At 36.4% G+C, this 12,566-nt stretch overlaps 1 protein-coding gene across 7 annotated transcripts in view; it reads left to right on the top strand.

The window, feature by feature from the left end:
- Positions 1-12,566, top strand: part of DCAF6 (DDB1 and CUL4 associated factor 6) — a 92,106-nt gene that overhangs the window by 20,549 nt on the left and 58,991 nt on the right. For all 7 annotated transcript variants that reach the window (XM_076351120.1, XM_076351147.1, XM_076351138.1 and 4 more), the window contains exons 3-4: positions 2,938-3,030; positions 7,967-8,152. In XM_076351120.1, coding sequence (XP_076207235.1) covers positions 2,938-3,030; positions 7,967-8,152 — 279 coding nt within the window. The remainder of the gene's footprint in view (positions 1-2,937; positions 3,031-7,966; positions 8,153-12,566) is intronic.

Genomic DNA, 12,566 nt, shown 5'->3' with positions numbered 1-12,566 from the left:
GATACAGTTGATAATGTGGAATACTTAATAGAAAAAAGCTAATTACACACCCTTTGACTTTTCTCATCTTACTAGTAATTGTCTATCATCTGTGTTTGATCTATCCTTTCTTTTGGCTCTAATACCTTTTTCCAAGAATTTCAGACCCTTAATGTAGGAACTGTTACATTATGCTTTTAGTTGGGCGTTGAGTGGCTGTGAAGGTAGTAGATACGTAGCTTTTCCACACGGTTTTGAAATACAAACCAATTTTCTAGCTAGTCCTCATTTTACAGTGTATTTTAATAGTGGGTTTGCCACCATGGAATGAGACATGAGAACTTTTTTTAATCTGCTCTTACCGAGCATCTGTTTTTAGTGATCCATATGCATATTTATTGGGGTTATTCACTGTTGGTCAATAGGTTGTACTAAACGCTGAGAAATGTAGTGTATTGACTGATCACTTACTGGAAAGATGGTGTTCTCTGGGAAAAAAAAAAATCAAGCTTATTCCACTGACTGTTATTTTTTGACTTATTTTTTGACAGTAATGTTGAGAAGATGATCTGGTACGGAATAAAAAGCCTGTTTAGTTATAGACCTCTAGCACACATTTGGTTATGTCATCTCACTTCAGGATTTTTTCTGAACCAACTTTGTCCTGGGTAGGGTGTACTGAAATTTCTCAACCCTGAGGCAATCAGTGCAATGAAATCGGAATTTATAAGGAGAACGATTGATGTCTTGTGTAGGCTTGTGGCGCTGCAATTTTAGGTAATCATGTCTCCCCTTTACATCTTCAATGCTTTCTCTGCTTTCCTGTCCTTCAGATTTTGTTTTTGGACACACCCACACCCCCCTCAATTTGTTTAATTTTTGTGCTAGCTCTTCTTTCTCACGTCATGACTTTTAATTTTTTGGCAGCTTCCTTGTTTTTTCAGTGTTTTGTTCTTGTTTCTATTCTTGTATCCTTGTATTAGCATTTCGGTTTCTTTAGGGCACTGATAGTATTTTTCTGCCTGAAAGGAAACGTAGATGAAAATGAACGTTCTTGGGTTTTGTTTGCCCTAGCTGTAGTACTGCGCTATGTTTGACAACATTTTTAAAGTACAGTCGTTGTCAGGACAGGTTACTTCAATGATAGATGGATCTGGGGGCTAGTTGAATGCATGGTTCTTGGTGATTGACAGCCAGGGTTATAAAATCATAAGAGTAGCTGTGCAAGGTCATACCAATGCTCAGTCGAGCCTGATAACTTGACCCTGAGAGTGGCCAGTACTGATTTTTGAGGAAAGTTGAGACAGGGCAAGCAGTCAGTACTTGAAGGGTATTCTAGAGAACACATCACACTTTAATGGACAGATGGAGGTGAAAGTTGCATCTTTGTTTCTGATAGTTTTTCATTTTTCTTTGATGAATATATATATATTCTTCCACTTCTGGTGTTTAGGACGTTCCATGACAATGAATTCTGGTTTTAATAAAATGCTATGTGTGTCATGTGGTGGTTTCATGGAAGGCCTTCCATTTCCTGTACTGTAAAGATCCGCGGAAACTTATTTCTTTCTTTTTCCATGTCATTCATGATTTCATAAGCTTCTGTCATATCCCCTCCCCACAGTAGTACAAATTAATTGCTTCTTGCAATAAAAAGTGTTAAATACCTATGATCACCCTAGTCATTCTTTTTCATAATTTTTCTTTTCAAATGGGCAGTAATAGAAATGGAGAATATGGGAGTGGGATATGAACCAAAACTGCATAGTGTGGAAGATAGATTTGCCATGCATGGATGTATACACTGACAGAATGACGTTTCCTTTTCTGTGCATTTCCTAAAGATTCCTAACATTATTTGACTGCTGCTGAGCATTGAGCTAACTCTGCCATAGGCATGTCTGTTGTAACACGAAGATCTCAAACAGCTAATTCTGATTTTGCAACTTTGCCTAATTAAGGACCCCAACTAAGCTTGTGATTAACATAGTAACTAGAACAGGTATACTTATTTTAAACAAAAAGATTTTTGTCTTTTGGGCTCAGAATGAGACATTTGAATAATAAAAAAAGCATAAGAAAAGGATTTGGAATGAAGTGGGTTTTTTACTAATTCTATAGTCCACTCTGATACATCACACTAAGGCAGTTATTCTGCCAACAGAATGTAGCCAACAGAAGATGTTGATGGCTGCAGTTTGACACTTAAAGCTATTTTAGAGGCTACTTGGAATAACAGTGGTCATGCATGCAGTCTTTGGTGCTTGTGCATGAGCTGCTGCTTGAAGACAGGTTACTCTAAGGATACTTTCTGAGCTTCCTGGATTTTGAGTGCTTTTACAGCTTTATTTCATTGACACGTTATTAAACACAGTCTTGTGAAAAGGAGAATTGGTAAGGAAATATATTGTAAAGTTCTCCCGATACAATTCTGTACCTCACTGTAGGATTCTTCTTTCCCAGCATGCTCACACTTCTCAAAAGGGATCTGGGATGGGTTCTGCGGTGCTTTTCACGTGATCCCTGAGAAGGTGTGGTCACTGAAATGTATACAAAGCAATGGATGGTCAGAATTTGGATGTGGTGAAGATACAATAACGAGACCATTGCGGTGCCCTCCGGTTCAAATTTGGAGAACTCTGTGGAGTAGATTTGGTACATTAAAGCACCTGAATGTGTAAAATTGTGGCTACTGAGGCCTTTGTGGGAAGGCTTAATTTACCTGATGGACTCTTCAGGAGCAGAGGGAGTAATTGAGATTGCATAGGTGAAGCAGGTGATTCCCTTATCAATTTTTTTAAAAAACACATTTTTTTTTTTGTGCTAGCTGCTTAGAAATTACATCATTTCAATTGAATTTAAGTCCTATTTCTGTAGTGTTGGATGAGTACTGATGTTCTAATATTCTGAAAATTCAATCAATGTTAAGTCTAAACTAATTTTTGTTAATTCATGCAGGTGAATACAATTTGCTGGAATGATACAGGAGAATATATTTTATCTGGTTCGGATGACACCAATCTGGTAATTAGTAATCCCTACAGCAGAAAGGTAGGTTTGTTTCTGGATACTCAGTAATTTTCAAATAAGATTTGTTACTATTTTTCAAGATATTACTTTTCAGATATTTTCTTTTTCAGATAATAATATTGGGCACTTTATAGTGTTTATAAATGGGAATAAAACTTCACAGTGCTTTAAAACCTTAGTATTCTAATCCCTTGCGACATAGGTATTATCCCATTTTACGGTAGGTGGTCTGGCACAAAAGGAACATGGTTTCACAACAGATTAGTGTCAGAATTACCAATAGGATTCAGTAATTCTTGTGAAATCTTATAGTCAGATAACTTGTTTTCTGTTTCATTTTAGTTTTAAAATACTGTATTAGCTTTTGCTGTATTAATACACTGAGTTGTCTTTCTGTGTAATGTTGAAGTGTCAATCTTGATTAAAATACTTTATTACCATTTGAAATTACGTTGCCTTGTGTGTGCATGAATGTGGATGGAGAAGAATTTGCACTGAAATAGAGAAAGCAGGTTTGTGAAGAGGAAGGTGCTGTAAAGGTCTCTGCTCTTCCACTTCTGCACTCATACGGGTTACGATGCAGTTGAATGGCTTCCAGTAATGTCAGCCAGCATCCATCACGTAGTAGCGGTGTTCCACACTTTGCTCTTTAAGGAGCTGCTGATAGTTTGATAGAACAGATGCTCTGAACTGTGTCCTTCAGTGCTGGGGATCCTATGCAGCAATGTTCAGGTGAAGTCCTCTCTCCCACGCTTTCTCAGAGGTTGAGAGCTAAACCCTGAAGAGGTGCTGAAAAATTAAATGTGGTGGGGGAACCAAAATGTGTGGCTGGTATGGTGGAAAAGAGTTTGAATAGAAGGGTTATGGAGGCAGCAATATTTTGCCTTTCTGAAGAGCTGTGGTGGGAAAATAATAGTGATCTGGAGAGTTGCCTGTGCCTGTATGTACGGCCCTTTTCCTCACTTCCCCAAATGAGGCATAGCTTCCAAACTTCATCTCTCCCTTTCAACTATTGGTGTCAGTCTGACAAAGTTCAAATCAGTGTCCTTAGACCAGGGTTTCTCTTGGACTGGAAGTTCAGCTGAAGAAGAAGAGGTATCTAAGACAGCTATGAAGTGGATGGAGGATATATTCCAAAGTCAGTGTTGTTGGAGAGACTTGCAAAGTAAAAAATTTTTGATACAAGTAAAGGGTGTTCAATATTATTTATGTGCAGAGTTTATTTTAATATATCACTATGGGATAGTTGCTATATAAATTATATTATTATAAAATTATATTAAAGTATTGTAATATTTTAATAGATGCAGCAGTCTAAACTTTATGCTTTCATGGGATGTTTTTGGTTTTTTTTCCCCTGTTGTGTACTACTGCTGCACTTAAGCCAAATGAGAAATATAGGAGATGTTTTGTTTTCTTATTTTTAACAGTCAGCGGAGTTATTTTTTACAAAGCAGCAGAGCAGATAGATATTTTTTTTATTTTTATTTTTATTTTATTTTATTTTTAATTTTTTCCCCCAATACGTGCAAATGCAATTATAAAACACTGGGTACTAGCAAGAAGACTTAATAATCAGTGTTGTTCCTGAAATGTACTAGATATGGGGTATTTAATGGCTGTTAAAATTGTGTTAGCTTATTTTCTCTGGCTTGAGTAACAGAATCAATACAGGAAAAGGGAGCAAATTGTTATTGGTACCAGAACTCTACTGTAATTCTGTCATCTTGGCAGATATCCTTATCACCATATTTTCTGTTATGAGCCAGCTAGAGTAGCAAAAATAGACTTCAGCCATCAATATAGTCTTCTGTTAGTAAAATACCTGATTTAATAAGGAAGCATTTAATCTTGTTTAACTCTTATTTACATGGGTTTTATGTAAGTCACTCCAGTTTGTGTTACGTATGGCCAGATGCAAATGTTAATTGTTACTATGTAATGTGTCTCAGAAGGAGAAATTTTTCTAAACACGTTTCTCAAGTTTGAATAGGTTGTATGTTTATAGTGTTTGTGCATCTGAGGAGAAATGTGTTACTGTGATTTCTAATCGTAATCACGAGTCTAAATCAAAAGGATGAGCACTTTATTATACTTCGGGACGGCTGAGAAGAATTCTTCTTGTGGATCTTTTCTTCCTCTTTTTATTTGTTTTGGGCATCACATTACTGGGGGAGGGGAGGGGGGAGAGTTTGGCTGGAGCTAAAGCTCTACCCGCTACAAGTATGGTACAAAAAGATGGGAGTTCATGTATTTACATCAGGTTGAGCACTCAGTTTTCAAAGCCTTTAAATGGAGCCTGAGACTTCTCTCAGCTAATACCAGTGTAAAAACAGGATTCTTACGAGTAGTTACACTCAGGATTTTTGAATCTTTAGCCTGGTTTGCCTTCTGGGAGAGAAAGGGTTCAGCTCACATGAGAAAGTGCTGGGGAGGCTTTGGAGGGTGCTTGGTGGGGCTGAAGGTTTACAGCTTTTCTAGAATCAGGATTGCTACTTTTCACTTGAGGATGGGGTTCCATTAGGTTTGCTTTCCTCTACTTCTAAAGGGGGTTTGACCTCTTCAAAGGAAGTACTATTGAAAAGGCTGGATTGTAAATGATTCTGTGCTGAGTATCTTGAATGGGAACCTAAATTAACTACATCCTGAAAAGCTTAGTTACCCACTGATATTTGACTTGCATTTGTTTCAACAGGCTTCTTTTCAAAAAGTAAGCCAGAGTGGAAATAAAACCACTTTTTTTAACTGGTTTTAGTTTTTAATGTGACTTTAAAAATGCTGGTTTGTTCATTATGGTGACTTTTTATTGTAAAGAGTTTCCATTTGGATATGGAACTTAAACATTTCAGGTTTAAAGAAGACAACAGAATAGCTGCCAGAAATTCTACTTTCTTGGAGGAAAGTACTTATTGTTAGGGATGGAGCTTGTATGCAAGCTTCTGGGATTGCTACATGAATTAGTAATCCCATTCCAAAGATTAATGTGAGCTTTTAAGAGATGCAATTTGAATTCTTTGAATTTGTTGCCTCTTCAGTTGATTTTCTGTGTGACATACTACTTAAGCAATTACAAAAGTTACGAGGATGTCTGAATTCCTACAGCTAGTCAAGTACTTTGAAGAACATCTGAAATTCTTTGTTCCCCTTCCTCCTTCTCCTCAGTCATTTAGTATTAGTAGCCTGTTACGTGTTGGTAGTAAAGTGCTTCAATGGAGTAAGGTGGTGGTATTGTTTTACTCTGCGTAGCTAACGATAGGCTTTTGGGGGTTGGTTCTACTAGAGTAGAAAAAGATGTACAGTGCAAGCCAAGAAGGGCATGGGAAATCTTCTGCATATAATAAATGCTGTAATACTTTAAGTATACTTTAAGTTAGCTATTGATTGCATGAAAAGCAATTAGGTTGGGGTTTGTGAGAAAAAGGGGGGAAAAGTAAGAAGCACATGTAATTTGGTGAGAGAACAACCCTGTACAGCAGAGCAAAAAGAAAAAAGTCTGCCTGCTTATATTAAGTAACAGGGAGGAAGTGGTGGAGAACTGGCAAGGGGAATCTAAGGTGGTAGAGAAGCCCCTAGTTGTTTGGGTTTTGTGGTGTGGGTTTTTTTTGTTTGGTTTTGGGTTTTTTTTATTAGGGAGATCAAAAAGGATTTCTTGTCAGGACAAAGGTATTTCTTTCACAGTAGCAATAACGTAAAATCAGAGGTGGGATTGACAGATGACATCTTTAACTGTCATCTGAACTAGGGTACCTTATGGACTTCTTGTTCTGAGTTGCTCCTTTGATACCAAGTTTCTCATTTCTTTTGAATGTCTAGGTTTTGAATGTTTTCAGTAAAATGCAGAGATCTGAACAAATCTAAATGAAGAGGCAGATTTATTGAAGTAAAGTGAATGGATTATATCTCCTGACTTGAAATTTTTTTAAATACTAAGCCTTGTGTATCTTTCTGAATATGCAGATACACTGTTAATCTTTTTTTGTGTGAATTGTTTAAAAGGTGTGAAATAGCACTTGTGAAATATTAGGCATGAGCGATCACTGACAGAGCAACTTCATTTGCATATTGTTTTCTTTGATTAAGTTAATTGAATGGAAATTTGGAAGTAATTTTCATACTGTAAACAACTTGGTAAGTATCTTTTTCCTACTAGTAGCGGTGAAAATGCAGTTTGGTTTAAATGCTGCAGATGGGAGAAATAAGGTAAGACTAGAATGTTCACTAGTGCACAGGAAAGCATATGGAGGGTTTTTTCAGTTTTGATAGACTAATAAGAAGTATGTTAGGAAATATGAAGAGTCATCACAAAGTGTTTAAAACCAGCTGTGATGGTGAAGTAAATTATATGCTTCTCTGCTGTACTGTAGATGAATGACATTCATTGAGACTAAGTCAAGTCTTAGTTTATTGCCCTGTAATCATGTTCTTAAATTTTTGTTTATTTTTGACTGGTTTCAAAACATCCTTTCTTATAAACTTCAGTTCTCCTTTTTCAAAGTGAGTTTATTTTAAGAGTAGCATCAATTTTTAAAGTCTATAAAGTTGGCTTGGATTACAATGCCTTATTCTTCTTGACCCACAACATTCCAGATCTTCTAAATCTCTCCTCACTGTCATGCTGGCTGTCTGCACTATCACCCTGGACTATGTTTTACTTTGAGAAACCTGATGTGATATGTAACTAGCATTTTAAAAACAAAAGGTGGCAGTTGCATTCCAGTGCTTTCATTTTGCAGTCTGCTTTGTGCAAGTGCATAAGTGACTCTCTTGTGGAACTACTTTGTTCTTAGAAGAAATTTGGTGTAAAGACAGCTCCTCTGTTCTGTTGCATTAAACTGTAGGTTACCGACAGCCTGTACATAACTGATGTTTTATAGTACCAGAGTCTGTTATTTTCCCGTTCTTTATTTGCTTTGAAAATATTAACCTGATACAGCCTTCCTTTTTCTTTCTTCCTTAGGTTTTAACAACTATTCGCTCAGGACACAGGGCCAATATTTTTAGTGCAAAATTCTTACCATGCACCAATGACAAACAGATTGTATCTTGTTCCGGAGATGGAGTAATTTTTTACACTAATGTTGAACAAGATGCGGAGACCAACAGACAATGCCAGTATACGTGCCACTATGGAACTACCTATGAGGTATCTCACAAAATTATATGATAGTTTTAAGATAGGTAGAATACATATTTTCTTGTATTGTCACCCAAGATTTTCACCAGACTGCCGAAAGCTTTATTTCAGTGAGAATTAAAGAACCTTCCTTCTAGCTTTTTTGAGTGAGTTTGTTTTTTTTTCTTAGAGTAGGTTTAAAAGAGAAATATGTTGTCTAAATTAAACGGAGGGCTTTCCAAAAACTGGTGTCATTAAGATCACTTTCTTTGCAAATGTAATAGCTGAATATACCTTCACTGAAAGAATCCTCTGCATAGCAAAACTGATTTAAACTGTGCTGTGAATTTCTTTCTGAAGTAGGTTGTGGGGTGGGGGCAATGGCTATGTTTTGCATTTTTACTTTTATTCTCCCCCCCCAACTTTTCAGCAGTTTAATGCCTTTTTCACAATTTAAATCCTTCTAAGAAATGCTTATTTCTGCATGTGTGAATAACTTAATCTGAAAAATGTATTTACAGTTTTAGGTAATTTCTCTATTTTGTATTCTAGTTAACTCTTTATGTGTAAATTTAGAGCCAGTGTTTTTAATCCTCCCTTGGAAGTTTTGTTCATATAAATAGGCAAGTGAAGAAGCAAAGTTTTACTTAAGTTAGAAAGATAATCAGATTTATTGATCTATTTATTTATTTTAATGACAGCAAAATCTGCTGCTTGTAAAACTTCCTGTGCTTAAAATAGAAAAAAATACTGCTATTTCCTTCTTAGGTTATAAATGCTCCAGGTTTTTTGATTGTTTGTTTGTTTTAACACTACCACAGTACACACACAGGAAAAAAATCCCAAATCCATTGCTTTTTTTTTTTAACTATTTAGCTCAGATTTCATAGCGAGCTTTTAAATCTCTTTCTTTGTATGTTAAGTGAACAAAATATTTTAAAATCTCTGTTAAAAAAAAAATCAGGGTGTGTGTGAAAAGGTTGTGGGAGAAAAGAAAATGGCTGAAGTACTGCCAGAATTAACTTTTGACCATGTAGTAAAAGTATCCCTACGGTTGTAATTACACATGTTGAAGTAAAGGTTTTGTCAAAAACACTTCCTGTCTGCAGGGTAACTTTGTAGGTCAGTCGAGCGAACCTTGTGGTATTCACTCTGTTTCTGGGATTTGTGGTTTTGGTTTTGTTTGGTTTGGTTTTGCCTGGGTTTAATACAAGACTATATTTTCAGTTTTGCAAAACGTGATTCTGGATCCCAGGCTCGCATCGTCTGCTTTTATTTTTGAGATTTGTTTTGATTGAGAAACTACTGTTTCCTTTGAATAGCATCAGTCCTTATGGCCCCCAATCAGAAGCTTAAACTGCCTCAGTTCTCACTGAAGTTTACTATATATAGTAGTCTGTACGCTAGTCTGGGGGTTCTGCAAGTTGATTGGATGTTCTCTGTATCTCAGATAAAACCTGCCTTTTCATAAGAACATCTGGAGACCGAGATGCCATTTCTTAAAGCTGAAATGTCCTCGTTGAGGAGGGGGTCTGTCAGGTCGTTGCATTGTGACTTCCCGGGGAAATAAGAGCCTCCCCTTGCTGGCTGGCTGCAGCCTTCAGGAGCAGCCAGTTACTGGCTCAGCTGCTACCTCTGTTTCCTGGGTAGCTAGCTGTGAGTGTTACATAAAACATTTTTGAGCTTGAGAATAGGAGAATAGGTATGAATACTGTGCTGAGGAGACGTGAAGGTAGTGGTAGAGGTATCATGAGAGCAGTGGGTTTGGGCGCATAAAGTTTGGGGTCATGGGCTAGGCTGCTCGGAGTACTGCAAATGAAAGAGTTGGTGGCAGCATAAAAATCATCGTGAGAAGTCACTGTGGCGGTCTTAAGTTTTGATCTGCCTGAGCTTGGGTTGACCAACAGTTTGACTGATTACATGAAGTGACTGACACCAGGTGGTGCTGCAAACCAGTGATCACACTGGGAAAATTCAATGAAAGCAGTTGCCGGTTGTGCTTGTGGGTCAGGAGTGGTAATGGAGGCTAGAACCTAACACTCCTAACCTGTAATATGAGATGCCGGTTGTCTCTTTGCAAGGTGTTGTTTGTCATCAGTAATGATGGTATGCACATTGCAAGCTACTAAACCAGGTGATAAATATAAATTTGAGAGGTACAACAAATTAAACTTGTCAAAACAGACAGTAAGAATTTGAAAAATATTTTAGAAGAAATACAGAGAGCCCAACAGCCTAACAAATCAAGATGCAAGTTTTATTGTTGTCCATATAGAATGACTATAACTGAACAGTAACTAGTTGTACAGAATATAGTAAATTTCTTCAAAATCATTAGTTGAAGAGAGTATGGGCATTTGACTGCTATATTGCACAGTCAAAATGGTGGTATTGGCGGTGATTTTTATTCAGCAAATAACGTTAACAAGAGGGCGTTATTGTTGTTATGAATGACAGTAGTGTGATACTGTTTTGGTTGTTTATACTGTTTTTAAACACAGTTAATGGAAGGAATCTCAAAACCCCTAGATGACATTGACTATTTTAACAACTGTGTCTCTTTTTGAAGTTACTTTTCTTAGCCTGTTTTGCACTGAGGTTTAACATACCTAAATTAGAGCTCTCTTCAAAAAGTCTTCGGAAAAAATAGGTTTATAAAACACTTTGGGAGGTACTTTTTATAAAGACTATAAATTCTGTAACTGTGTCTTAAACCTGATATTTGAACATTAAATGCAGGTATTATTGTGTGGCATGGCAGACCTTTTTGAGCCTTGGCATATGAAAGTATAATAGAGTAAGTAGCAGGGGTTTTTAAGCAAATGGCTGAGATAGAGCTTCAGCTTCTGACATAACACAACTTTGTCATTGAGAGGTTTCTGGAGTGGGAAAATAATTTCAAAATATTGTGACGTTACTGCCCAGCTGTATGTAACCACATCATCGTATTAAATATAGAACTTTGACTCATTGGATTCCCTAAATAACAGAAGCTAACATCATCTGCCCCTGAGGTACTAATTCTAAATTTGAATGTGGTTTGAATATATACTGCACTTGAAACTTGGAGTTTGTGACAGGTTGAGATGTTACAAAAACATCCATTGAAACAGAGGAATGCGGAAATTTGTGTAGATGTTATGAACTTTGAGATAATTGGACAAGTGTTCTTAATTCTGGGGGAGAACAGAATAAGTAGAGAGGGAGAGAGAAGTTCTTGAAACATGTTCCTGGAGGATTTGTTGTTTATGCAAGGAATTACAAGTTTATTTTTACTCAGCCAAATGCTTTTCTTTATTGCCCTTCACGTTAATTGCATTGCAGAAAGAGAATGTACTTTTATGGACAACTCTTACCTTCATATTGTCAATACAGCAAAATGATCATATAGCTATATATTTTTAAAGTTAAATAGAAAACGATTTTTTTAGTTAGTAAAAAAGGATTTTGTGTATATATAATGTGTACTTGTTGAACTTAAATATAGTAACAACGACTCTTAATTATTGGAGTCTGCACTTCTCAATTGCTCTACTTTAGTGCTTATAAAGTACTTAATACGTTTTTAAACACCATGCATAAAAATTGGCATATGCAAGTGGAGGTATGTACTGCTCTGTTACATGTATATTGTGAAATAGTATCAGTGTGAACAAAAATAAAATATAGCTACTAGAAATAAGAGCTTGCTGTGTTATACCACATTCAGCAACATTCTTGGAACAGAGTAAATGTTTTCAATGAAAGCTCTGCATCGAAATACAGCAAAAATGCTGGAAGGATTTAGTGGATTGAAGAACAATTGCTGGCTTTTATAACTACACTAATAAAAGTAATTTGAGTGAATGTGTGGTGAAAAACACTCTTCAATATGTTACGCTAACATATTGAGGAATAATGGTCATAGCTCAGAAGTTTATTGTTCTGTTGTTATTAAAACCTTGGCTTTGTTCTGTCTGTTAAACTTCTTGTTTGTCAGCAGTAAGATTTGGCACAGCACACGTTGTCTCAGTTCATGTACTGAGCAGTACAAGAAGAGATGCTGAATCCTGCAGAGATTACCTTTGTAATCCCACTTTAGGTAGAGAGATTTACAGATATCCACAGGTTACTTTTATTAAGAGTTGAGTGGCGGAGAACAAATCATCACATAAAAAGTGTTAAAGAATCACTCATTTGCTCTGTGTTCAATTAGTGTATTACACTATTATTGATTTTTGTAGCTTTATAAATTTCTATGAAGTTACTGATAGTAACAGTAGTGTAGGAAAAGAAAAATACTGCTAGTTTCTACAACATTCTCTGTTTTATACTGAAGACATAGCGTGTAAAAACATGACGTTTCATGTGCGTTCGTTGACCTGTGTAATTCAGCTTTAACATTATGGTTGCTTGCCTTTTTATTTTGTCTTAAGGAGGCCTTCCTGAGTGAAGCCATACGTGT

This window comes from Aptenodytes patagonicus, chromosome 1, assembly GCF_965638725.1.
Source record: "Aptenodytes patagonicus chromosome 1, bAptPat1.pri.cur, whole genome shotgun sequence".
Classification (NCBI taxonomy): domain Eukaryota; kingdom Metazoa; phylum Chordata; class Aves; order Sphenisciformes; family Spheniscidae; genus Aptenodytes; species Aptenodytes patagonicus.
Note: the sequence above shows the minus strand (reverse complement) of the source record. Positions and strands in the feature narration are given on the sequence as shown.